We start from the raw sequence: 25,022 nt of genomic DNA, 5'->3' as shown, positions 1-25,022 counted from the left end.
ATATTAAGTTATTCTTAAAGTGCTATTCAGAAATATTTCTGCCCAATAATTTACCCTGTGTTGGGGTAATGTCCGGGTCTTTTCCTTTAAGAAATTAGGCAGAGCTAATGAAAACTTCTAGCAGTCAGAATTTCTTCAGTTAAACAAGTTCCTCATATGGGCACAATTTTTGCAAGGTATTTGGAAAAGATCTTCAATCTTCATTTTCATTTTCAGTCCTGATGTTCTCAAACTTTAGGTGGACTTCCCATTCCATGTGTCAATAAAAATAAACAAGTATGAGTAAACTGCAGGCTTGATCATGTAATTGCTTTATGTTTATGAGCAATTTTGACCATGTGAGCAGCTCTAATATGACTTTTTGTGTGGATTCAGTTAGCAAATATTTGCTACCTTAAGCTTTAAAGTATCTAAGGAACAATTTCAGATAACATGGTCCCTGTTGTTTAAATTTGGTGCATAATAATAAAGTTAGTTTCTTTTTTTTTTTTATTTCCTTGGTGCCATAGGGAGGTGCACTTCTTGGAGGCATCAATGCCTTACACACCTCGTTTCCAGAAAATCCAATGGAGCAATACCGAACACAGTGTGAAATCATATTGGAGCGGCTGGATCTGAAAGATCTTCTGCACAAAGAGCTACAAAGACTTGACAGGTTATAATACACAAACTAACAAACTAATTCACAAGGGAAACAGAATTTGTTTCACAGTAATATCTGGCTAGAAACAGTCTGGCATTGGGAAGGGACTCCTCCTTTAGAGGACATGGATAATCAGGGAGATTGTTTTGAAGTAGCCCTTTGAGATCATCACAAGATTGTTTCTGCCTCTGGGTTATAGAATTTACAAATATTTTAATGAGTTCCCAACTCATATCTCAATATTATGCTCAGATAAGTTTCAAAAGTGCTTCTTAGAGTCAAAATACTAGATTGGGTAGCTTAACAAATAATTTTATGTAACTTTTTGCTACTTGTTTGGTAAAATAGAGCAGATCTGCTTCATAATTTTTTAAGCTGCCTTTTGTATTCGGCTTGTCAGGATCCTTCCCATTCTATTAATGGAAAATGTAAGCCTGAATCAAAGTTCTGTTCTTTTGGGGGATTTTTCTTCTTTACATGCTGGAATTTTCACTGTTGCATCTCTAATTTTCAGCTCACTGCAATAACCTTTGGGAAACCTTTTTGTTGTTATTAATAGAAAACTTTTAATGCACTGAACCTGAGAGAAAAACCCTAGAATTGGAAGGAAATAAAATAAAATAAAATAAAATAAAATAAAATAAAATAAAATAAACCAACTACATTTTCTTCCTGAAATGAGATTGTAGGCTTTAAAAACCTTGTTTTTTTCTTACTGTTAAAGAAAGATAAAAGATTAATGTTGTTGAAATTAATGGAAAGAACTGAGAAAGAATATTTCCTTTGAATATTTTTGAGACTTACTTTGTAACTTACCGTAATGATGTGTTAAATAACCACAGAGTCAACAGAAACAGATGAAAGTGAGATATCTTCAACAGACAGACAAAAGCTAGTTTTAAAACAGAGGTAATTCATAGGGGTCATAGAAATGTAGGATGGGATGAGAGATCAAATAAAAAGAGAGGATCAAGTCTGTGTTTGACCTTCCTGGCAGGAGCTCACATTATCTGCTCTGAGGCCTTCTAATGATGTGGATTTTCTGTTGCCATTCTGTAGTATGTTCCATGATTGCTCCACCCAATGCTCGTAAAAGTTTTCCCAATATCACACCAAATGGCCTCTGCTTCTAATTAAGCTGACATTTTCTTCCCTCTCTTAAGCAGCTTGGGGAATACTAAATGCATGTCCTCTTTAAAACAACCCATTCTGTATTAGAAGACTTGTTCCATGCATTCCCTCTAAACTATATTTCAATAAAACAAGCATGTATCATATATCTCATCACTTTTTGATGAGTCATATATTTTCTGCCACCTTCCATTAAAAAATCAAGACTAAACATGTCAGTAAACAATTAAAGTAATTATTCTAGACATGTCTATACACTTCTATATAGTGTTACATCTTTCCCAGAGCAGAGAAACTGTTTATAATGCATATGAATAATTTCTTCTAGATGAATGCAGTCACTTTTGGGATGGAAGGTGTCTCCTTTTCCCTCTGGTTTATATCACTGTTTAGCAAAAACCAGAATCCTATCTGCCTCGGAAAATATGTGTTTAAGTACAATAGGCAGAACATCAGCTATTCTGAGAATGGAGGGAACCCTCACTCAAGCACCTCTATTGTTTTGGAGGGCCCTGATAATATTGATAGCCACAGACAGTGATAATTAAGTTTTATAAGTGATTTGAGATGCATTTATTCTATCATGTTTTTGGCATTTTGAGTATATAGTGATTATGAGAGAAACCCCCCAAAACCCCTCTATTCCAAGTAATTCCTAGGTTTTCCCTTCAAATAACTCATCAAGTCTCAAGACTTTACATGGCTCAGGATGATTTAATTAGTTTCCTGCTCTAGAAGATAGACTTACAGAATATGTAAAATCTGTAAGGGACTCTAGAAATGATCATAAGTAGTGCAAAGCTGTTTGTTTTGGTGTGGTTTTTTAGGGTTTTTTTTTGGTTGTTTGTTTTTGGGGGAAGTGGTTTTTTGTTTGTTTTGTTTTGTTTTTGTTTTTGTCGTTTGGGTTTTTTTCTGTTTGGTTTCCCAAGGAAAAGCAGTTTAGGTAGTTGCTTTCTCTGTCCATCTGCCTGTCTTCTGTTGGGGACTCTAAATTCTTCCACTTACTGTCAAAGGTGCTGAAAATTCACAGATTGAAACACTAGCTTTCAGAGCTGTATAAGTGAAACTTAATAACATACTTTTGTGACCTACATTATTTGTAGCTTTCCACCAGTCATGCATATTATGTATCACTAGTGCAATGGAGAAAGAAAATTAATTTACTATAGTTTATTTTTTTTTCTGTTGTATAGATTGCAAAAGAAAAATTCATGCCAGCAGCAGCCTGAAGAAACAAATTTCAGTACTACCACAAAGTGCTTGAATGAGGATGCATTTGGGCAGTCAAAGCAAAGGTCTCAGTCAGAACCTTTGAATCAAGAAGAGGATAACTCTGGGCCACAGACACCTTTGCTTGAAGGCAGCTGTGAAGGGAACACTCAATCAGAACCCTTATGCAACTCAGCACAAGGTAATAACAAAAATACAAACAGCCTGGCATGGTTTGACAGCGTGGAAGAGAGCAGCATTGATGCTGAAGAAAATTCTCAGAGGAAGTCTCCAGTGCCCAAGATATCGCCAAATAACGTGACTTCAAAAACTTCAAGTTCTGAAGAAAGATCTGTTTCAATACCAGGGAAGCAAAATGGAATAAGAGAGTCACGAGCAGCTGTGGATCTGCATGCTCCTCTGAAACAAAAAGACAGAGTTTTCAAGTCAAGGAGGAAAAGGACTGAAGAACACAACTGTTCTTCAGAGGATAATAGTGCAGACTCACCACCAAGTGCTAGTGCGCAGGATTCAGTTATTAGACAACATGCTTCTAGAAGCTGGCAGAGGCTGCACAGGGAGAAGTCATACAGATTCTTCACAAGTACACAGGACCCCGAGGCCAAGGCTCTTCCCTCAGTATTACCTGCCTCTGGCCTGCCAGATCTCTCAAGTGATGCAGATTCTGTGCTAGGAGAAGAGAACAGCATATCAGTAGCAGTAAAAAGTACAGCAGCTTCTGTAAGAAAAAGAAGTAAAGATCAAGTAGTGAAGGAAACAAAGGTAGTAAGTTCCCATGAGCAAGAAAGTGAAAGTCCCCCAGCTGCTAAACTAGCTAAATTTTCTTTCAGACCAAGGACAAAGCTTGGTCATTCTTCAGAGAAGACAAATGAAGAATTTTCCCTCTTTCCAAGTGAAACTATTTTTAAGCCGGGAGAGCAGTTCCAGGGAGAGCAGCTTCCAGAAGAATGCTGCCCACCTGAGGAAAGCAAGATGACATTGACTCGCTTAGGAAAATGTAGTTTGGAAAAAGGATCAAATGATAATAAAGGGGAAGATGAGCAGCAGAGTCAGGCCTTAGGGAAAGAGATCAGAGAAAGTGCAACAATATGCTCTGATGTTGGTGTTGATGCTGTGTCACCTCCACCCACTGAGAAGAAAAGGGAGGGAGAGGAGAAACTTGGTGGCCCAAGCACAGGAAAGGTGCGCTCCAGCACATTAGCCAAGCTGTCAGCGTTCTCCTTTTTGTCACGTCCTGAGGCAAAATCAGATACCTCACCTGCCATTAAGAACGACACCAGCAAGGAAAGCGATAGCCCATCGCTGAAGGTCCATGTGAGCAATCCTAGCAAAAGGAAGACTTTTGCATTGGGAAATTCCAGTAAAGCCAGCATGGTCACAAAGACGTCTCTATTCTCCATAGCAGAGCTGGATGATGCTACATTAGATTTTGACTGGGATAAAGAGGTTAGGAAAAATCCAAGCACGTAGGATGTATATCCTCCCAGTTATTTAACATGCAGTTCTTCTGAATCTTCACCCTTCTGTCACTTGTATCCATGGTTTTCAAAGCATTTCATAGAATCATCCTGGACCTGTGAACATACTTTCTTTAAGGGCCATATACTTTACATTAGCAAGGACTGTGTGTGCTGCAAGCCTGATTTGGCTTTTAGTTTTCTAAACTCTTCCCAAGACTCTTTATCTCAGTCCACTGTTCTGATTGGACTGATGAATCCTGAGGACTTATATAGCTATGTTCATGTGTCCAGAGTGAGTGATCTTGCAGAAGAGCAGTTAATTGACTTTACCCTTTATTTCATGTGATGGTTAGAACTACACATTATTCAGATTGTCCTCCAAGTGACTGTGCCACTTTAGAAAAATGATGGTGCTCAAGCTATGTCATTATGTTTTATTCATCTATATGTGCTATTTGTGTCAGCATAGTTATCAATATTGTGATCTATCATCATGCTATGGTAAGTGCTTCTGTATTATCAATATCATGATACTTTTTGCTTCATCTCTAATTTCTGTGCTCCTTGTTACACAGCTGATGTTGAAAACATGGATCGAGAGCTTTTTGTTTCTGTTTTTTAATTTCAGTTTTAAATACACTGGTTCAGGTATCTGTGTCTGTATTCTGGGTCATTTTATCAAAACCCAACTCTGTAATAAACACACAGTACTCCACTGCAGAGACAATGAATATCAGGTGGTTGAATGGGAGTTGTCAGTAACCAGGCTAACTTTATTGCAGGCATTAAGCCCTGGCAGATAAACTACACTTCAAACCTAGCAGCACAGGGAAGAGCTTCCCTAGTGTAGCTTGGTTCTGAGTTAGGTAATGTTTACTTGGATATTTTAATTATGATTAGAGTTTTACTGCATCTAGTATGTAGTTTGTCTTCTGTAGCGTACTATGTCTTGTGTCATTCATTTGTCTAATGGGAAGTTAATCTACTAATGCATTACATGTTTACAGAGAAAGGTAAACCTTAATTTTTTTCTAGTGGCTTGCCTGGTATGTTTCTTCTGCATTTGAATTCTCCACAGAATATTTTTGTTATTACCTGCAAGGTAAACAGAGAGTAGAGTGGTTGCTTACAGCACGGTAAATCCCTTGGGAGACTTGCTAGCAGAAAGATCTCATTCTCTCTTGATTTGCTTAGAAATAGCTCCTTTGAAATCAAGTGAGTTAAAATACTGCAAATTTCAGAGAATTGAGAGAGTGTGAGGCCCAGGTACTTCTGAGTGGTACAGTGAAATCATGAGAACACTAAGGATAGTGTTGGCTTACTGTTCGGAGTTCGGCAAAATGACAGAAACATTGCTGTCCAGACTGATTGTGTGGTAGTTCCTCCACTGGAAACATGCCATCGACCAAAACAAGTGGAATTTATCCACCTCCCTCCCAAAGCACAGAGCCACCCTATCATGTTCCTTCTCACACCTATTCCAGGGTGAGGTTGGTGTGCACTCATGACCTACTGCCCATGAAAATCAGATGTGACCTACAGGGTGCTGTGTCTGCACTGAAAGAAGGGTCAAGAATTCTGGACCTATGAACATTTGTGATGGTCTTCCTACTTTAACTTTTTGCATCAGCCACTTGCATGTGGTCTCATTTACAGTCAGAAATCCTCTTTCCTAGCTCTTTGGTTTGATGAATGTTACTGGCTGGCCAGTGCAAAGACAGAACATAGCTACTCTCTGTACTAGCCAAGCTTCCACCCCTCAAAACTGTATGTTTGAGCTCATTAGGACAAGTTTGATAATGCCCTGGAGGCTTTCCAAACTTCCTGGAAAGAGCATGGTTGGGTTGCTATCTGCCACTTAGGTAGGTTTTAGGCAGCTAAATCCAAACATAGAGAATAGAATTTAGGTAGAGTGAATTTGTCACTTTGGTAGTGTCTTACTGGTGATTATTAGTACTTTGGGGATAATATGCTAGATAGTATGTCAGTAAAAAGGGAAGTTTTCAGACCCCCCTGATTAGAAGTAGTCAGTGGACTATTTTATGAAATGGAACAGTGATTCTTTACTGAGCAGAGGTTTTTAGATTTTAGGGTTCTCCTTCTCCATTTTGTGTAACATGAGAAATGGAACGAAAGCCCAAAAGAATCAAAGAAGGAGGCTGAAAAATCCAGTCACTCTGAGGTCACTCTGCCTAGAAGGCCCCTTGGGCCTTGTTTCCCAGTTAGAGGCAAAGAATAGGAGGCCCAGGGACATCAGGGACGTTCCACTGAGCTTGCAGAAAGGCTCATCTTTTCTCTACTATCAGAGAAAAAGTACTGTTGTCTTTTCAAACTGTCTGCAAACAGGTCCTACTCACCCACGTGTGCAGAGTAAGTAACCAAAGAATAAATTTGGAAAAGCAGATGCTGCTGAGATTGTTCTTTACCAGACCAGTTGAAATACTACTGTTGTGGTACTGCTTCTGATTCATAGCATGGATTCAGAGCATCCAAGATAAATGAGGAGCTCACAGTAATAAGAAAATGATACCTGCTGCTGATTTACTCCCTCCCTCGCTGTTGCCATTGCTACAGAGCCCATTTATCAGTGCTTTGGCAAGGAACATCGCTAACTTCTTTCCTTTCCCTTTATAAACCAACCTCCCCCACAAATAATCACAAGTTTTAATGTTTTTTGAGTGCTACAATAGCCCAATGATTAGAGAACAGCAAATCAGATTGGAGAATTTAAAGCACTATGGCAGTGACAGTCCGCTGGGCTAACCTACAGATGAATTTTCTTTTTCAGTGCTTTGTGCAGTCAAGGGGCATATGAGTCACTTCCTCTCAGCCTGTCTTCCTGCCGTGCACTGAGCCATTATCTGTTTTAACACTTGCTGCTTCAAGTCTATGGTATATCATAATAATTATTATTGATTACACTAGTATTTTATTAAGCTGTGTTCATGGAAAGTGAATATATATGTTGCTATCTTAAAATCCAGTTGAACCAAACTTCAGAAGCCACTGGTTGTAGCAGTGTGTTGGTCAGGCCCTCATTTGTGAGCAGCAGTGAAATGCTGTTAGATATTCAGTGGCCAGACTCCATTACCTTGGCTGAAACCAGATTTCATCAAGTCAGTGTGGGAGAAGATCACATCCCATAGGTGTGTTCTGAACAGCCCATGCAGATATGCTGATGAGTCAAAAGGGAGGTGTAAAGCAAAACACTGCCAACAATTTAATTATATATTAGTTATGTTTTTGTGTTAAAAAAAAAAAAAAAAAAAAAAAGATTCATCATAAGTTTTGAAATCCTGCTGCATGCATGGTACTTTTACTGAGAAAGAAACAGCCTTGGCTAAACTAAGACCAGAACTGAGACCCACACCCCTCTGAATTAGGAGCTTAGTCTTCCTTTCTACTTCCCGCTTACAGAAACAGGCTATCAGCTGTGCCTCAGGCTTGTTTCCTGGGTTAGATGCTACTGACCACAGTCTTCATAAGATGAAGACAAACTACAAAGCTGTTCCAGGTTATACAGCCACAAGTTATTTCCAGATCTCTCCTGGGGTTTTTCCCTGTTTGTTTCAGTAATCTTTTTTTTCATTTCAGAAATCTTTTCATTTCACTTAAATTCATCTTCTCATTTATTGGTTACCTCACTTGCAGATGAGCAAGTGCTCATGATGCAGCTATCTAGTATTTGTCACCTCTTCATTGAAGCATCACTGAAAAAACCTGACATTTAAGACTGCAATCCAGAGATGCAAAACTTCCCCAAAATGAAAAGGCACTAAGACAGAAAGCAGCTGATTTTATATTCAGTTTTCTTCTAATATTTTTGACTTCTATAATTTAAACAGCTACTTTATTAAGTTACACCTAATCAGCTCTGATCCTTCAGGATCACCTGAAATACTTCATAAAGGCAGTAGAATATGTGGGTATTTGTTACCTTTGAGGATCTGGCAGTACTTATGGGGACAAAGTTGTGCTTTATGTCTTTCTTATAGTCCAGTTTTGCTGGAGACCATTGTCAGACCTTATCAGGCATGGCCTGTGACTGCTGCCACTGGCTCCTTACCCTCCCCTAGAGGTGCCTCCTCACATCCTTCCCTTCCTCCCAGACCCTTGTTGTTGCCTTTCTCCTAAACTCAGGGCTCTTGTCACTGCCTGGTCCTGCAATGTCAGTGCAGCTCCCTCCAACGCTCCCCTGGGAGGTATTGCCCATCCTATTTAAGGCACTTCTGTGGTAGATGCCTAGTTCTTGAGCTTGTAAAACAACCCAGAATAGGAATCACTTGCCAAGTAAACATCTTGCAAAAATAGCCTTCAGTTTTTTCCAGCAGTATGAAAATTTTAAACATGCCACAAAAAATGTGGCAGAAGTTAAACTGAAAAAGGAGCGTGTGCCATGTGGCTGAGCTACTCTGCTGACATGTTCTTATGCTGACCTCGAGCCAGTCTTAATCCCCTTCGTATGCTGCTTTTCATTTTGAATACCTGGCAAGGAGAAGAAAACCCTACATGGCTGAGCTTGCTTTTCACGTTATTCTTAAGTGGTTTGAATGTTGTGATCCTTGTTGGATACATAGGTTAATGGGTTAAATATCATCATGTGATGTGCACCAGGATAACAAAACCAAATGAGCTAAAGCCAAAGCCAAGGCAAAGTCAAACTGAACTGAAACTTCTGAGTAGTGGATTCCATGTGAACAGATGTCCCAAGTGAGGATATATAATATCCCATTCTAAAGAGAATGTATTTATTGATTGGAAGATGAGGTAGAGTATTAAGTGCTCTGTAATTCATGTGAATGAGGCAATAGCTTCATTAATAATGAATAATAATTATGTCATCTCCCTTATGTATCTGGTGTGCCTTTGCTTATCGATACTTTCCTTCCTGTTAGACAGAAGAATATTAACAGTTCCAAGGAATAACATTTACCTTTACTTAATAAGGAGCACAGCTGTTTTAGAAAAGAGTGATAATGTGGTTTTTTGTCAAGTTTGACTATTCTGGGCCAATATGTGCAATTACAGTTGTGCACATAATATTTCTAGGTATATTATTGCATAACTACATACATGACAATATATGCATAACAAGGGCATATTGTTTAAAAATGCAGATGTTATTGTACAAATAAGATGGGTTGTTGCAGTGCAGTTTAGGAAAAGATGTCCTTTGGAGCAGTGACTTTTAAATCAGTAACATTTCCTAACTTGAACCCATTAGTCATGGGAGAGTTACCACATGTAAAAAAGGTAAGGAAGGATGTGTCATCAGAGTCCCCAACACAAAAGCTTGTACAAGCAATACCTACGTGACCATGATCACTCACAGGGGTGTTGGCACCTTCTGAATAGCAGGTACCAAGTTCCAAATCATGCTGTTGCTGCTGTCAACATTATTCTATCTCTGTTCTCCCTGGCAACTGAAAGCAGGGGTGAAGAACAGTGGGAGCTGCAAGTTCCCTGATGTAGTCATCCTCTGTGTTCAGCAGCATCCTTATGTTGCTTATCTTCATTGCCAAATCCTAGGTGAGTGCACCACATTTTTCCAGGAGTGTTACTTGTCTGTCTCCAAAAGGGTTTTCTTCCTCCATTCAAGGCACCTACTGGCCACAAGCCACTGTTCATGTGTCAGAACAAAATATTACAAGAAAGAAAAGTAACTCTGCTGTAGTTCAACATGAGAGAGGCAGTCAGCAACTTGAGCAGCTGCACCTGCAGCTCTGCTTCTAGTCCATCCCAATGGTCTGGAAGCACAGCTCTACTTGAAGGAATCATGCAGCTTCACCAGCTTCACTGCCACTCAAAAGTACCAGTAGGACAGCAGCTTTACTCCATTCCCACTTTCATGGCAATGGGGATGTGTAAAAATGTATTTGAATGCAAAGGTCTGTATGCTTTACAGCCAGGATTTTTAAGACGCTCTTTTGGATCACAGATTGACCTCAGAAACTTTTGTAGTCAGAGGTAGAATAAATTTCCCCTAAATTTTTCCCCTGAATTTTCCTACAGGAAGTTAACTTTTTTGGTAAAAAAAATACTTTTTATAGTGTCTGGCTTACAGTTTCTGAATATTTATATCTGACATCTCTGCTGTACTCTAAAGCTGGTGATTACCAGCATCACTGAAAGATCTTTTCCTTGTTTAAATAAATAACAAAGACCCAAGCCAAAATTATTTTAAATACACTATAAAATATTGGGAAGATAAAAAACTTCAAAGTCACTAGTGGGTCATTCCAGTTTTTGCAAGAATCTGAAAGGATCTTTCCAGTGACCTCAGTGGGATAATCTTCTAAAGACCTTCACAAGATTTAGCTCAGCAGCATGTACTTATGGGTCCATTATTCAGCTATCAGTATTCAGAACTAAGTACCTTTCTAATCTTTGGAAAGAAACCTTTTCTTCAAGAAAACTGGAACTGAAAATACACTGTTCTCTCAATGAATATAGAGAAAATACAAAGTTTTTTCCTATATTAGCAATTATATAAATGTGAATTAAATTGTTAAAAAGTTGAAAGTTAAAGTGCCATCTCTAATCACCTCTCAGTGGTTTCACTGAAATGATGATATAATCTAATATAATCATTAGATTTGGAATTACCTTATTCTGTTAAGTGCTATCTTGATTTAATCAGCTGTTCCTGTAATTACATTATTGCTCTCCCATTAGTATTTCATCAGCGTTATTGAGAGCTGTATACCTCCTCTGTTAATATTTTTAATAGGATACAGTTGATGTGCAGAGATTAGGTTGGTTGGAATTTGTGGCAGCTTACCTGTGAAACCAGTGTGTTAACTACAAGAAAACAGGAATAAAAGTTGTACAATCTATTTTCAGAAACCATTCAGAATCTATTCAGAAAACACTTGGATATAATGAAATTTTACCTTTTAAAGTTAAGGACCCCAAGCTCTCTTTAAAGGTAAAGAAGAAAATGAAACCTGGGCAATGCCTTGGACAAACCCTGTTCCTGATGTCCATGTTCTCTCTGTTGTTTGGCTGGTTTTTAAGCAGGTGCACAGGTGAAATACCTGTGTGATTGTGTTGTGTGGCACAGCTACCCACGTTAGAAAAGCAAACTCTGAACTGAAACCCTTTAATGCCATGTACATACATGACAGTAAGATTTTTTTTTTTTTTTTGCATAAAAATAAGGGAAAATCTTATTTTGTAACAGTTAATTAAGGTGTATAAAGGATGAATTTGTGCTGTTTTGTGCAGTGTTTTCATGAGTGCTGGCTTCCTGGTTTACCTTGTTAGTGCTTAGTAAGGCAGGCTCTAACATGTATAAAAGCTGTCACCTAACATGACAGCTGTATTAGGAATCAGTGGAAAAATACAGTGATAGGGATATATGCTCCCAAGTAAACACTTGCATGCATTAGACTATGCATTTGCAAGTTCTGAACCTAGAATTAAAAAGAAGAAACCTTTTCTCTCTTTGTTAGAGGAATGAATGTCAGAATTTTTTCCAGTACAATGTCAGATTTTTTTTCCATCAGCTACCACAGACACGTGCTCCAATAAGCAGTGTAGTAACTTTTTTTTAATACAACAATACCTAAAGTTAATTATTTAAATTATAATGAACAATCGGAGAGAAGGGAAAGTGATTACCTGAAAGTTGCCATAAAACCAGCAGAGGGAGCTCCAAAATTTCAATTTTGTTTTTGTAGAGGGAAGCGTCCTTGGAGCTGACTGTTGTGAAAAATACTCGTCGGTCACTGAACACGGTGGCTGTCTGCACTGCTTCTTCCCTGGTCCCAGGAATCACAACAGCAGAATGATATCACGTTTCCTTGGGTAGGAATACTCTCCTGACATGCTATAAGTGTAATTTAGAAGATCTCTGTTTGTTGGAAGAAATAATAATAGTGTAATTGTAAGAATCTCAACTTATCAAAGGATATGCTAAACTCTTTCTTAATATACTGCATGTCAGCACTGCCCTTGTTACCTGAAACCATTGCACTTAGCAGTAAGCCATGATGAAGAGATAGACTTTGACCTTAAATATTCTTTTCCAAACTAAGACATATGATATTTAAACAGTGCCCTGGCCTGGGTCACACCATGTTTTCTTATTTTTAGAATTAGTTCCAATATTATGAAGGAACTGAAGGAACCTGGAGCATGGGGTCAGGTATGGAGTGCTATCTTCATGTGCTGCATCAAAAGAGTGGCCAGAAGGTGGGGGCAGGTGATTCTCCCTCCTCTCTTCCACTCTGGCAGGACCCCACCTGTAGTGCTGCATCCAGCTCTGGCGCCCCCAGCTTACGAAGGTTGTGGACCTGTTTGGAGCAGGTCCAGAGGAGGCCACAAAGATGATCAGAGGACTGAAGCACCTGTCCTATGAAGACAGGCTGAGAGTTTGGGTTGTTCAGCCTAGAGATGAGAGGGCTCTTGGCTGACCTTAGGGCACTTTCCAGTACCTAAAGAGGGGCTGCAAGATAGCTGGAGAGGGACTTGATACAAGGACAGTAGTGACAAGACAAAGGACAATGGCTTCAAACTGAAAGAGGATGGATTTAGATTAGATATTGGGAAAAAACTTCGCTGTGAGGGTGGTGAAGCACAGAATGTCCAGAGAAGTTGTGGGTGCTTCCCTTCCATGGAAGTGGCCAAGTCTAAGCTGGATAGAGCTTTAAGGAACCTGAACTAGTGGAAGATAATCCCTGCCCATGGCAGAGGGAATTATGTGACATTTAAGATATCTCCCAATCCAAACCATTCTATGGTTCTATAATCAGGCCAAAAAACCTAATATACCTCAACGGTTCTCCCTCACATGGACCCAACACAGACCTGGATATTTGGGCATTACTCCTTCCTCAGCTCTGGGCAAGAAACTCTCCTGACTGAGGAGAAACGTTACTGGAAATTATTTTACTGTCAAAATCTCAGACTGAAAACCTTCATGGTTGTGGAATGAGCTGGTCAGGTGTTCTCCAGATCTCTTTGCTAATGTAGTTATGGACTGCTTCTATCCTTAATTATTTCTTTCAGGAAAAGGAACTGGAGAGACAATAAATACCCACTCAGCACAATGTATTATCACTGAGAGCTGCACAATTTAAAGCTGCTTGTCAGCAGTGTCCAAAGCAAGGATGGCTTTGGTACCTCTCATCCTTTCCTCAATAATATGCTTATGCATTAGCATGGGCATTAAGCTGATTAACATGAGCTTAATTGGTAGCAATCCAGGTTTTAGCTGAATGCTCTTGAAAACTCTTTCTCCTTGAGTACTATGGTGGGAGACTTTTCCTCTCTCTGGGAAAAAAAAAAAAAAAAAAAAAAAAAAAAAAAAAAAAAAAGTTATTCTCTTTTTTTGATATCAGCCCACAAAAGTTTCTGAGTTTTAATCAAACAGCTTTGACCAGTACTATAATACAAGATCATCAGAGGGGTATTGTCGACTTCTCTGTACCATGTCTTTGCCAACTTCCTTCTTCCAAGCTAAGACAATAGCAACATACTTTCTGTACCTGGTAATATTTGTATTTCTTTGCTCCTGGTTTCTCGTGGAGTAGCTACCACTCCTTAGCTTTGTTCTGGTGGCCCATGAATGTTTTGACTACAGAGACTGTTACTGAATCATAATGCATCCCTGCCTTTCAAATGCTTGTTTGGTGGGTGATTAAAACTCCACAGAATTCAGCCAGTTTGCTCCCTACCACACTTATCTAACACACCCAGAAGCAATGACAGTTGGCTCATCAGCAAAACTGGGCTGGGACCTCTGGCATCTGGGGACAGAATTATCAAGGCTTTTGCCTTGCACTGATATGAGGTGTAAATTGAAACTCCAGCATCTGGATTGTCTCCGTAATACAATTCTGATTGCTTTTAACTTCAGTTTAAAGGTTTTCAACAGTTTCTTAATCGGTGGGCCTTCTTCACTGCTTTGCTGGCAGTTCCTCCCAACAGGCACCTGTATCTACCCTGTTGGCTGAGCCTGCCTTTGGCTGTGCTGGGAACCAGCTGTGCCTGCTGCTTTGGGCACCCAGATGTAGCCCAAGCAGGAGCAGGGCCTGGGGAGCCTCCCTGGGTCTGTCACTTCAGCACAGGTTCCAGACAGGCAGGGGAGGTTCAGGTTGAACATCAGGAAGAATTTTTTCACTGAAAGGCCGGTTAAGCACTGAAACAGGCTCCCCAGGAAAGTGGCAGTCATCACCACTGGAAATGTTCAGGAAATGACTGTACATGACAGTGCCATGGTCTGGTTGATATGGTGGTATTCAGTCAAAGGTTGGACTTGATGATTTTGGAGGTCCTTTCCAGCCTTAGCGGCTCTGTGATTCTGTGTCACATCCTATGCAAGCCTGAGGACACTGCAGATCTGCCCACCAGCAGATCCCCGAGAAAAGCTTGTGCAAGTGCTTCCAGCACAGAGTTCAGCCATCAGTGACCATAGAGAGACTGTGGCAGTGTCATCACGGAAGGTCTTAAATTAAACAAGCATTAGCCTGTCTTGGGAGAGGACAGTGCACCACTGGGGTCACTCCAGGGATTCCCTTCCTCTGATGAGGGAGGAAACACACACATCACAGGTGCCTACAGATACAGAGGTATTCTAGGACAGAATAAACCTTTAGGTATTGTATTCCATTGTGCTGTGTATTTGCCAGCTGTGTGACTTGTACAAAGACACACAAGTTGCAGATTTTAAACAGTTCATTATTCATTTACTGAACAATTCCCATGCTCAATGAACTCTGTTTCTACTCACTGTTCAGGACTCAAGATAGCATGGTTTCTTTTGAGTGTGAGTTAGTGTGCTTTATTTTAAGCCCATTCCTCATATATCCAAGTTAAAATTAGGTTCCCAACAGGTGAACTTATTAGAAGTTCATGAGCGATGGATATGTTAACTTCAGATCTCCAACTAATTTTAAAATATTAATTATAGGAAGCACCTTATCTAGTTTATTAAGAAATTTCAGGGGTTTAATCTAAACATTACACATGAACTCGTATCAGGGAATCTAAACTACATTAAAAAATTGCTCCATGAACTCACAGTGTCCCCAGTGTTGATATTGCTGGTAGGCTCTCAGTCTAGTTTAATTTTACTTCTTCATCCAAACTGCCACTGTTGGGACCTCTTAACTGTTTTATTTGAGATGTCTAAACCAGACAAAAAATACAAGTAATATCTGGTTCCTATTAGTGCCACAGAGCCACCACCCTCCCTAAACTGAGAGTGTTTGTGATGCCAAAAAGCTTAATTGGGTCATGGTGTCAGTTTAAATTGTACAGGAGAGGAGCATTACATGTTTATTAAATTTAACTGTCTGTTTCTGGATCTGGAATGTCTGTTTGCTAGGAGAGCAAAAGAAGAGACACTGGGTTTTAAATTAATTAAGACCAGTATGCTGAAATTCATGCAGAAAATGAAGTGGCAGTCAGAATTACAGAATTGATTGTATTACCTCAATTATAAGATCAAGCAGAAGCTGAAAAAAGGGCTGGCTTAAAGAACTGATATTCTGCAAGCATATAGATGGCTTGTTCTGCCTGCAGTTTGGAAAGACTGACTAGATAAATAATAAAAAAGTCATGTGAAAAAACATTTTGAGATGCATGCAACATGAATTTTCAAGTGTTCCTTAAATTATAAGACATGGGAGCACTTTCTATGTCCTGGGTCTAGGAACATGCCCCAAAGGCATCCCATCTTTGTCCTGTTTAGATGTTAACATGCACTATCCCTTTTCATTAGTCCATATGCTTGATTCCCTGGGAAAAATCTGGATGCACCCCTGGAAGGCAGCACTACAAGCTTCTGTCAGGAATTCAGCTATGAAATCCCCTGAAACATTTGGGTTAGAGCACTCCCTCATAAAGTGAGATCTTGATTATTAATACTCCTTCTTAAGATCATTCTTATATAGTCCTTGACATGTTCACCATCATTTTTTGCTTTTGGGGGAGGTAAATTTGACACTTAATAGTGTCAAACAGCCTTTCTGCACCAATATGGCTGAAGTCTGATAGAGAATTGAGGGGAAAGTGACTCCACTAGGAACCTTCTTGTTCATTATATGGTAAAAGGAGGTCACAGGAAGCCAGTTTCCTTCACTGCAGCTCATAGCATGTTGGGATGAGAAAACTTTATGCATTCTCTGTTGCTTTAGGTTGCAGAATGTTTTGGTGATGAGGCTGGTGATTTTCGGGGGAGAGAATAGGGGAGAACATGTGAGAAATAGACTGGAAAGGAAAAGTAACTCTAACCCAGCTAAGATTAGTTTTAAAAGCTTGATGGAATCTGTAAGAATAGCAGTTAATATGTTCTTCCTGCACTAGAGAGATTTATTTTCCAGTACTAAATATTGTGTATGGGCTTATTTTTGGACAGCATTACGCAGTTTATGCTTACTCAGACTATAAGCTCTGGGGCGTGGATGACAAAAATTATTGGAGTAAAAATAGATTTTTTTCCTCTGTATTCTTTCAGCTTCTTGGAACTGGATGTTTCTTAAGGAACTGGTGTGAAAATAAACCTACCAAAATGGAAAAGCCAGCAGACAGTATCTCTCTTTCATGTGAACCACTGCTCACATGAAACTTGCCAATGTGGACTGTCCATTGTTTTCTTTCAAAGTGTTCTACACTGTGTAGTCTTCCAAGACTTGTAATCAAACAGAAGCTGCTGATATATCAGCATCTGATACCAACTTCCTCAAAGAATTCTTGTCACCTATTGTCACACTCTTTCTGTAAAATCCTTACTTTTGTTAGTCAGTATCCGAAACGAATTTTCTGCAGCCCCCCGAGGCTAGCTTAGTTTTTTGGGAGGCTGTGGGGGAGTATTTCAGGGATAGGGCAAAAGATCCAAAAGAGGTTCTTACTCTCAGGGTTGATCTAAGACGTTTATTCCAGGAGGGGAAACGAGGGCAGGAGGTTCAGAGGGCAAGGGAGGTCCAGAAGGAGGGAAAGAGGGCTGGAGCCTTGGAGAGCCGGAGGGCGAGTGGAAGAAAGAGGGGAGGACAGGCCCTTATTAAGGTTTCTGTCTAGGGGGGATGGCTGGATCTCAGCCAATTAGGTCAAGAAAGGAAGGAAGGGTAAAACTACATGGTAACAGGCTTCAGGGGTTCTAGGGAAAAACCATTCTTCAGAGAAATACAACAAGTATCTAGTGTGCAAGTAGGTACCCTTTTCTTTTGGTGTCTACAAAACAGAAAGGGAATTCTTGATAAGAATTAAATCAAATTTAGCTGTTGTTGTTTAATATAACTAACAGGAATTTACCCCCTGGACATGACAACAACAACGGCACCTTCAACCATTGAACTGGCAATATCTGTTTCCCTCTTCTGCCTTTTCAAAAATAACCAATGTAGGCCTCAGTTGATCTCTTTGGAGTTTGCACAGCTGTCATCCCCAGCAGAACTTGAAAATTAGGCATTCTCCCCATGCCATGGCCACTCTGAAGAATACCCACAGATTTTGGGTAGAAAGTAAAGTAGAAGTATTCCACTAAAGTAGAATACAGTCCCACATACAGGGATCTGTATTCAAGATCAGGTTGGATGGGACTTCTAGCAACTTTGTCTAGTGGAAGGTGCCCCTACTTATGGCAGGGTGCTTGGAACTAGATGATCTTTAAAGTCCCTTTCAACCCAAAGAATCCTATGATTCCATGGATTTAAAGGCCAGACCATCAGTTAGCATTCAGGTTCTCTCAGGCAGATCAATTTCCTGTGCTTTCCCACCCACAGATTTGATTGAGCAGGGGAAAATAACTACCAAAGTCACATGTAATGGAAATGGCTGTGCAACAAAATATAACTCTCTGAACTGTGCTTGTATGTTGGAAATAGAACATGGGGGCAGGAGGTTAGGAAAAACCACCTGTTTGGGAACAGCAGCCTTTTGTTCCTTCGGGCTTTCTCATGGCTGTGCTGTGGTGCTCCAGGCTGCAGTCTGCCTAAACAGCTGCTGGCACCTGCAGCCACCAGCTGTGTCCAAGGGGATCCCAAGAATGGACTCAGCTCAGCAGCCATGAAAATAGTATCCTGAAGACATGAAGCAATTGTTGGTCTGCAGGGGAAATCAGTACTAACTAAAGGGAGAAATGCACTCTTCTGACTCACTTTATGTAGCCTGTTCTCACTAGTTGAATTCATTCTTCCCCCGTGATTAAGTGTCAAGGTGATACTTTCAAAAGTTGCATATTTATTTTGCATTTGATACTTAAAGAGAGAGAAAGGATGAAACTTCTAGAATTAATGCAGATTGACCCCCTAACTCTAAGCAGTGGTATGACCCTTCTGTAAGTCTGTTCTCTGTAAGTAACTGTACCCAAGAAATAAATATTAGTCTTTAACAGCTGTCCTGGAAATTATATCTCTATTACTACTCTTCTTGAACAGAGTAAACAAAATAAAGTTAAATGAAGTTATTAGACATGATCTTATATTTAAAGAACCAGTGTCACCAAAATAATGCTATAAATTCAGCAGTCTAATGTAATTATTGAAGTGGAATGTGGTCTGATTAGCAGCATATTGATTTAAGCCACTCTTTCTTAATTTGTAGCAGCAGTGCCTCTGCTGGCAATGGGTTAGACCTGTTGGTATCATAACATCATGGAGAATATCTACAAATACAGCAGTGAATCATGTTAATGTCCAAAATTTATCATAGAATTTTCAGATTTGCAGCAGAGTATTTAAGCCTAGTGTTAAAAGGGAGGGCTGGTATTTGTGGGAATAAATGATGAAAAGTAACAAGAGGGTAGAAAGCATAAAAGCTTTTCTTTTTCTTGTCTAGAAAAGAAAAAAAGTGACTTTTCATGTTCCTTTCTGTGTAGGTTGATGCTGGGCAAGGGGGCAATTCTCAAAAAAGCAGCTGTGAGATGTGGTGGCATTCTTCCTTTGTCCCTCCTTCCTGCCTTTGCTGTTGCACCTTTAACTCCTTCTCACTGACCCCATTTTTCACTTTTCATATCATTTTTCACTTTCTTTAGTGCTGCCCTCGTAACCTCAATCTATGATTCTGTGCTTTTATGACTCTTATTTTCACATAGCCCTTTTCACCCAGGATCTGTCTCCTGAAAGCACATACCTGTGCATATCCCCAAGAATGCTCTTTCACTTCTCTCTTCCACCGCGGGTTTGTATTCATTCTATATTGATAGAATGCACAGAATGATAGAATATATATGTGTATATGCTGGATCTCAGATGATTAACATACTGTTTTTTTAACAAATTCCCTGTGAAGTCGAGGATACCCACTTGGTTGCCAATGAGCTGTGCCAAGTGTGTTGCACACCAGCCTGGTTAGGCAGTCAGTGAGCTGAATGGTGCTGCTTTGAGCAGAGCAGCTGATACACTGGGTGGCTGAAGCCTCTCTGCAGACAAAAGGCTGGAAAAGAAAAGGACAAAGGTGACAAAAAATGACAAAAGACCTGTTGTGGTTTGAAAGTAAAACGAATGAGATGCTCTAATTCAGAAATACAATTTAATGAGAAGAAAAGGGGAAAAAGATAAAATAAAATAAATGCAATAATACAAAAAGACAACTGACAGAGTCAGAATACAACCTGAGCAGGGCGATGGAAGCAGTCCATTTGAGGTGGTCTTCCTGAAGCACTAATCCCATAGAAGGGTCTGGTCCTCTGGGAATCTGGTGGGTAAGGGCTGCCTGTACTGTCCCAAATCCCAGCTTATATCCAGGTGAGAATGCTTGGCTCCTTCCCCTGGGCGGAGCATCTCACAATGGGATGATGAGTCATACAGTGGGTCCTTGATGGCCCATTAAAGAGAGAGAGCTCCCAGAGGGAGTTATCTATGAGTCATGGGCAAGGCATTGATGGCCATTAACAGAAGGCACCCCAGAGGGAGGGGAGCCTGGGAAGAGCACTGCTCCAACAACTGGATTCATCAGTTCATGGAGATGGTGGTAGAATACATCCTATACTACAACCCAGGACAGACCCCATTGAGGAAGGCATTTAAATGGATTTTGTGGTTGGTAGAGAAGGAATCTCCGTCCTCTGTGTGCTTCATCCTGTTATAGGATGGCTGTTTAAAATGGCACCCTGCCTGAGCTGACACACTTCTGACGTGCTCCAACCTCTCATCCCAAAAATATTGGTATTGCAGCTAAACCAGGCATTTGGGGCACTGCTCAATGACATTTACAGAGACAATTTTAGGTGTGAACTTATCACAACTGTGTCAGCTCTGCTGCATCACTGCCATGAGTAGTAGAGTGTTTGGCATATTTTTAAGGCTTGTTCCTGCAGTGATGTTATTGAGAATGCCCTTTTGTATTTTTAAACAATAATTTTCTGATTGCCTGTGGATTTGGTAGAGAGAAAAAAGAGGACCAGGGTTGTGGTAGGAGAGGCTTTGTAAGTATGAATTCCTATGTTCAAAAAAGAGAGGAAAAACAGCAAAAGAAATCCCACTGGTAGTACAGTCAATCTTTAATCCTGATTGTAGGGGGGTTTTTCCAGTTGTGGAGTGAGCAGTACTGGTTCACGTGCATTTGATATTCTTGTGTAGAGAGGAAAGAAATCTCTTCTTCCTTGATATCACATGTAAAGTGAAACGTGCAGTTTATTGCCAAAAAGGTGGTGGGTATTTTGAAGTGCTCATAATAGGTGCACCAAGGAAAAGCCAAAGAAAAGTAACTGCTTCCAGCAGAGGGAGCTCCAAAATCTGGTTTCTCCCCCTTGGTTCTTTTCCTTTTTGTGTGTGAGGGTGACAGATGGTGCTTTTCTCTGAAATAGATGATCTTTGGTAGAATCCTATTTGTTAACATATAAATCCTTTGACGATTTTCATTCCCTTCTGTTAGGAATTCCTCTCTTTCTCTCTTAACAATCCTCAACACAAAAATGATAACAGAATTTGTCACTGCATAAGGATATTTTTTAGACTGTCTTATATCCTAAAACAATTTTTATATATTTAAGTTAATTTCAACTTAAATTTTAAGTCAGAAGTTGGCTTTTTTTTTTTAATACCATTTATTTAAATAATTTCTGTTCAGCTTTTCTAGAAAAAAATAAATCACGGGAATTATTTATGTGCATTTTCCTAAATTTCCATGTGAAAGATCTTCCAGCTCAGCAAACGAGCAAAGCTTATTCCATTATATATATTCCATTTCATGTGTTTCATCTTCTGCTTAGTCAAGTCAGCTAGTCCCAGATGATGCAGATTATATAAATTTCAAATCTCTTCCTCATTGTTCAAATTCATTTGAACAATGGCTGCAGATCTTGATGCCACTTTCTTGCTTCTGATACTGCTGAACTACTAATCCAAAAGGTATTCATCTAATTTGGGATGTGGAAGGAGCCATTCATATGCTGTCATCCTCACAAAAGTCCTTGAGTAAATAGGTTTTGTTTCAGTTAACATGAAAAAAAAAAAAAAAAAAAAAAATCAGTGCCTTCTTCCCAGCACTTAAATCTTTGTCTCTGTGGAGAAGCAGATCCCAGCCCTCGCTGGCCCAGTGACAGAAATGCCAAGTAAGTGAAGTGTGGACAGAAAACCACACTTAGCTCTCCCTTTTGGCTTCATTGTAATTTTGTTATGTTTCCCAAGGCCTTTGAACATCACGAACTTGTAAAAAGCCGTGTCTGCTGCCCTCAGCTTTTATCACAATGAAGACAGAAGACATATGGTATTTTGCTCCTGGTCATGTCATACCACTAAAATATCCAGTCTGATGGGACTGCTTCTTTTTCTAGGGTGAGACACAACAGGAGCAAGCTCCTGAGGACTGGCTGTGCAGCCCCTCATCAGCTGCTCTCTGTGCACAAGGGGTCCAGACAGTTGTGGGGCAATGAATATCCTTTTGATGCAGCGTGGTATTGCCCTTGATGTTCCTCCTTGTTCTGCCAAAAAATTAATGTCATGATGCACTCCTTCATGGCTCTACTCATGCTGAGACAGCCCCAGATGCAGGAGAGTGTGTCAGCGTTCATTTTGCAGACAAGGAGGCAGTAAATGTTCGATTTGCTGCTGGCTGCTCGATTTCTGCACACTCTCCTCCACAAAAAAAAAAAAAAAAAAAAAAAAAAGAGCTGGAAGCCATTTGTGCAATTTGGAGCTTCCCATCACCAACTCCTGATTGCGTGGTGACTGTGTTGGGCCCAAATAATCAGAAAGCAAGATCTGCCTCCAGCAATCTGTTTTGTTCTCCTCTTCCCCTACCCTTTTTGATTTGCTTCCAAGAGCTTCCTCTGAAGTCAGGATGATGGCTAGGCACCTTGGATATCTCAACAGCAAGTCACTAATTTAGGTGTAAATTTAGTGCTTTAGGCTTATTTTTCAACATGTTTACTGATGCCTGGGCATGCAAATATTGAAACATTATTTGTCACACTGCAAAGAATAATTACTGAACAGTTAGGTTCTGATTTTTTGTGTATTTTAAATGTGTTGAAGTTGTGTCACAAACTATTCCTTTTAAATATGGTGCTTTCTGAAGTCAGCCTGTCTTACAGAGAATAGAGAAGCAAAACTTCCATCTGATACCTTCAGCTCAAAGCCTGCTCGCCTCCCAGCTCCTCTCCCTCTGACATGGTGCCAGGCAGAGCTGGGAGATCACATTAATTCCTGGAAGTCCTTGTGCTCTCAAACCACAGATGAATTCCCTCTTCAAGTGCTTTTCAGCAGGGCTAATTTCAGGAATTGGCTCCTCAAGTTCGCTCTGTCTTACATCATACCTGCCCAAAGGAATATTCTTTCTTAAAAATCAAGATGTTCTCAAGATCATTTGTCCATACCTTTTCCCTCTCTCCTGCTTCTACCATCCAATCAGTCCAAGATCGGTGTTAAAAAGGTAAATGTTCACTTCATTAGGCATCTGTTTTCTCTTGTTGCTCCTCTTTATCATCAGTTTAGAGCTTTATGCCTGGTTCTTACCTAAGTTGCAGCTGTGTAACCATCAGTACCACAGTTCTCCAGCTCACTGTGTCTGAAATACACACTGCAACCAGCCTGCACTCTGAGCATGGAATTTGAGGGAGAAACTCATAGAAGAGACCCTGCTTTTGATCTGGCTCCTCTTCTCTTACATTCCCACAGCCTGTGACAGACACAGGCTCTGCACTCACCCCACACACAGCACAGCCGGAATGGGATCCCTGGGTGTCCAAATGCCACCATGCCTCTGCAGGCAGCCCTGGCCTGCTTTTCAACCCAAGCAGCCCCAGATGGACTATTTTCTGATTTTTTTTTCTTATTTCCATTTTTCTTATTTCCATTTTTCTTACCCTCTTACTCTGGAAACATGTAATTTAAAAGCTTTCAGCAACCCACAAACCACTGCACTAATGCACATCAGGCCTTTCAGTGGGGAAGCTCCTGCCCTTCCTGAGGGGATATGGGCTGTGCCTTTGGCATCAGCAGTGGTATCATCAAATCCTAATTGAATTGTACATTTCTTTTTCCAACAGAATTCAAAAGGTAGATTCAAAACGGAACTGACCCTTAATAAATGCAATTAAGCACATAGTTTTTCTATTATTGTTCTCGCCAGTTTTAAGCATGAAGTCTAAGAAGCCCACAGATTCATAGATGTTGTGGTTTTCAAAATGAGCTCATCAGTAGTCAGGAAGCTGAGGCCATTTTCTTAGTGTTAAAGCTCTTCTTAAAGTCAGCAAGCTTTGAATCCAGTGAGCAATTTGTGTGTTAGTAATAATGCCAGGAAAATGAGAGAATTGTATTTTATCCATACTTACTTCTAGTCTAAAGAAATATGAAAAAGTGAAAGTTCAGAAATATTTCAGTTTTTCTGCTTGGTTTCTATATAACTTTTTAGAACTTATAGGAATATGCAAAATAGTGATAAAAAAACAAAAAAACAAAAACAAACAAAAAAAACCCACAAAAAACCCCCAAAAAACAACAACAACAACAAAAAAAAAAACCCCCAACCACATGCACAACCACTTTGATGTGTTTTTCCAACAAGCAGCATCACTTCATATGACAGAGAGGGAAAATGTCTCTTGTGATACACAGCTGGGTTTAGCAAAACCAGCTGGGGATGCACCTGTAATATCCCTGGAAGGAATGGGTGAATGGGGGGATGTCACTGCTGGAGCTCATCGTTATGACAAGTAAATGCTATTACAAATATGTTAGCATCCTAACCTCAGGATCCTGTGGGGACTGTTCATGAAGATGATCCCATTTACTGCTTCAAGTTCCTTCTTATTTCCAAATCTTCTCACAGACTAGACAGTTGTCCTGGGTTGTAGTTTAGGATGTATTCTATCACCATCTTCAGTTAATGGCCCATCAATGCCTTGCACATGACTCATGGATAACTCCCTCCTGGAGTTATCTCTCTTTAATGGGCCATCAAGGACCCACTGCATGACTCATCATCCCATTGTGAGATGCTCCCCCAGGGGGAGGAGCCAAGCATTCTCACCTGGATATAAGCTGGGATTTGGGACAGTACAGGCAGCCCTTACCCACTGGATTCCCAGAGGACCAGAACTACCAGACCTTTCTATGGGATCACTGCTTCAGGAAGACCACCTCACCTGGACTGCTTCCATCACCCTGCTCAGG

At 40.1% G+C, this 25,022-nt stretch overlaps 1 protein-coding gene across 1 annotated transcript in view; it reads left to right on the top strand.

The window, feature by feature from the left end:
• MCM9 (minichromosome maintenance 9 homologous recombination repair factor) overlaps window positions 1–5,115 on the top strand; it is a 48,175-nt gene extending 43,060 nt beyond the window's left edge. Inside the window, exons 11-12 of the mRNA XM_066315296.1 lie at window positions 510–655; window positions 2,968–5,115. Coding sequence (XP_066171393.1) covers window positions 510–655; window positions 2,968–4,474 — 1,653 coding nt within the window. The 3' untranslated portion in view covers window positions 4,475–5,115. The remainder of the gene's footprint in view (window positions 1–509; window positions 656–2,967) is intronic.
• Window positions 5,116–25,022: the final 19,907 nt, after the last annotated feature.

The sequence above is a fragment of the Sylvia atricapilla genome, chromosome 3 (genome assembly GCF_009819655.1).
Source record: "Sylvia atricapilla isolate bSylAtr1 chromosome 3, bSylAtr1.pri, whole genome shotgun sequence".
Taxonomy (NCBI): domain Eukaryota; kingdom Metazoa; phylum Chordata; class Aves; order Passeriformes; family Sylviidae; genus Sylvia; species Sylvia atricapilla.
The sequence above is the reverse complement of the archived record's forward strand: the minus strand, read 5'-3'. Positions and strand labels throughout refer to the sequence as shown.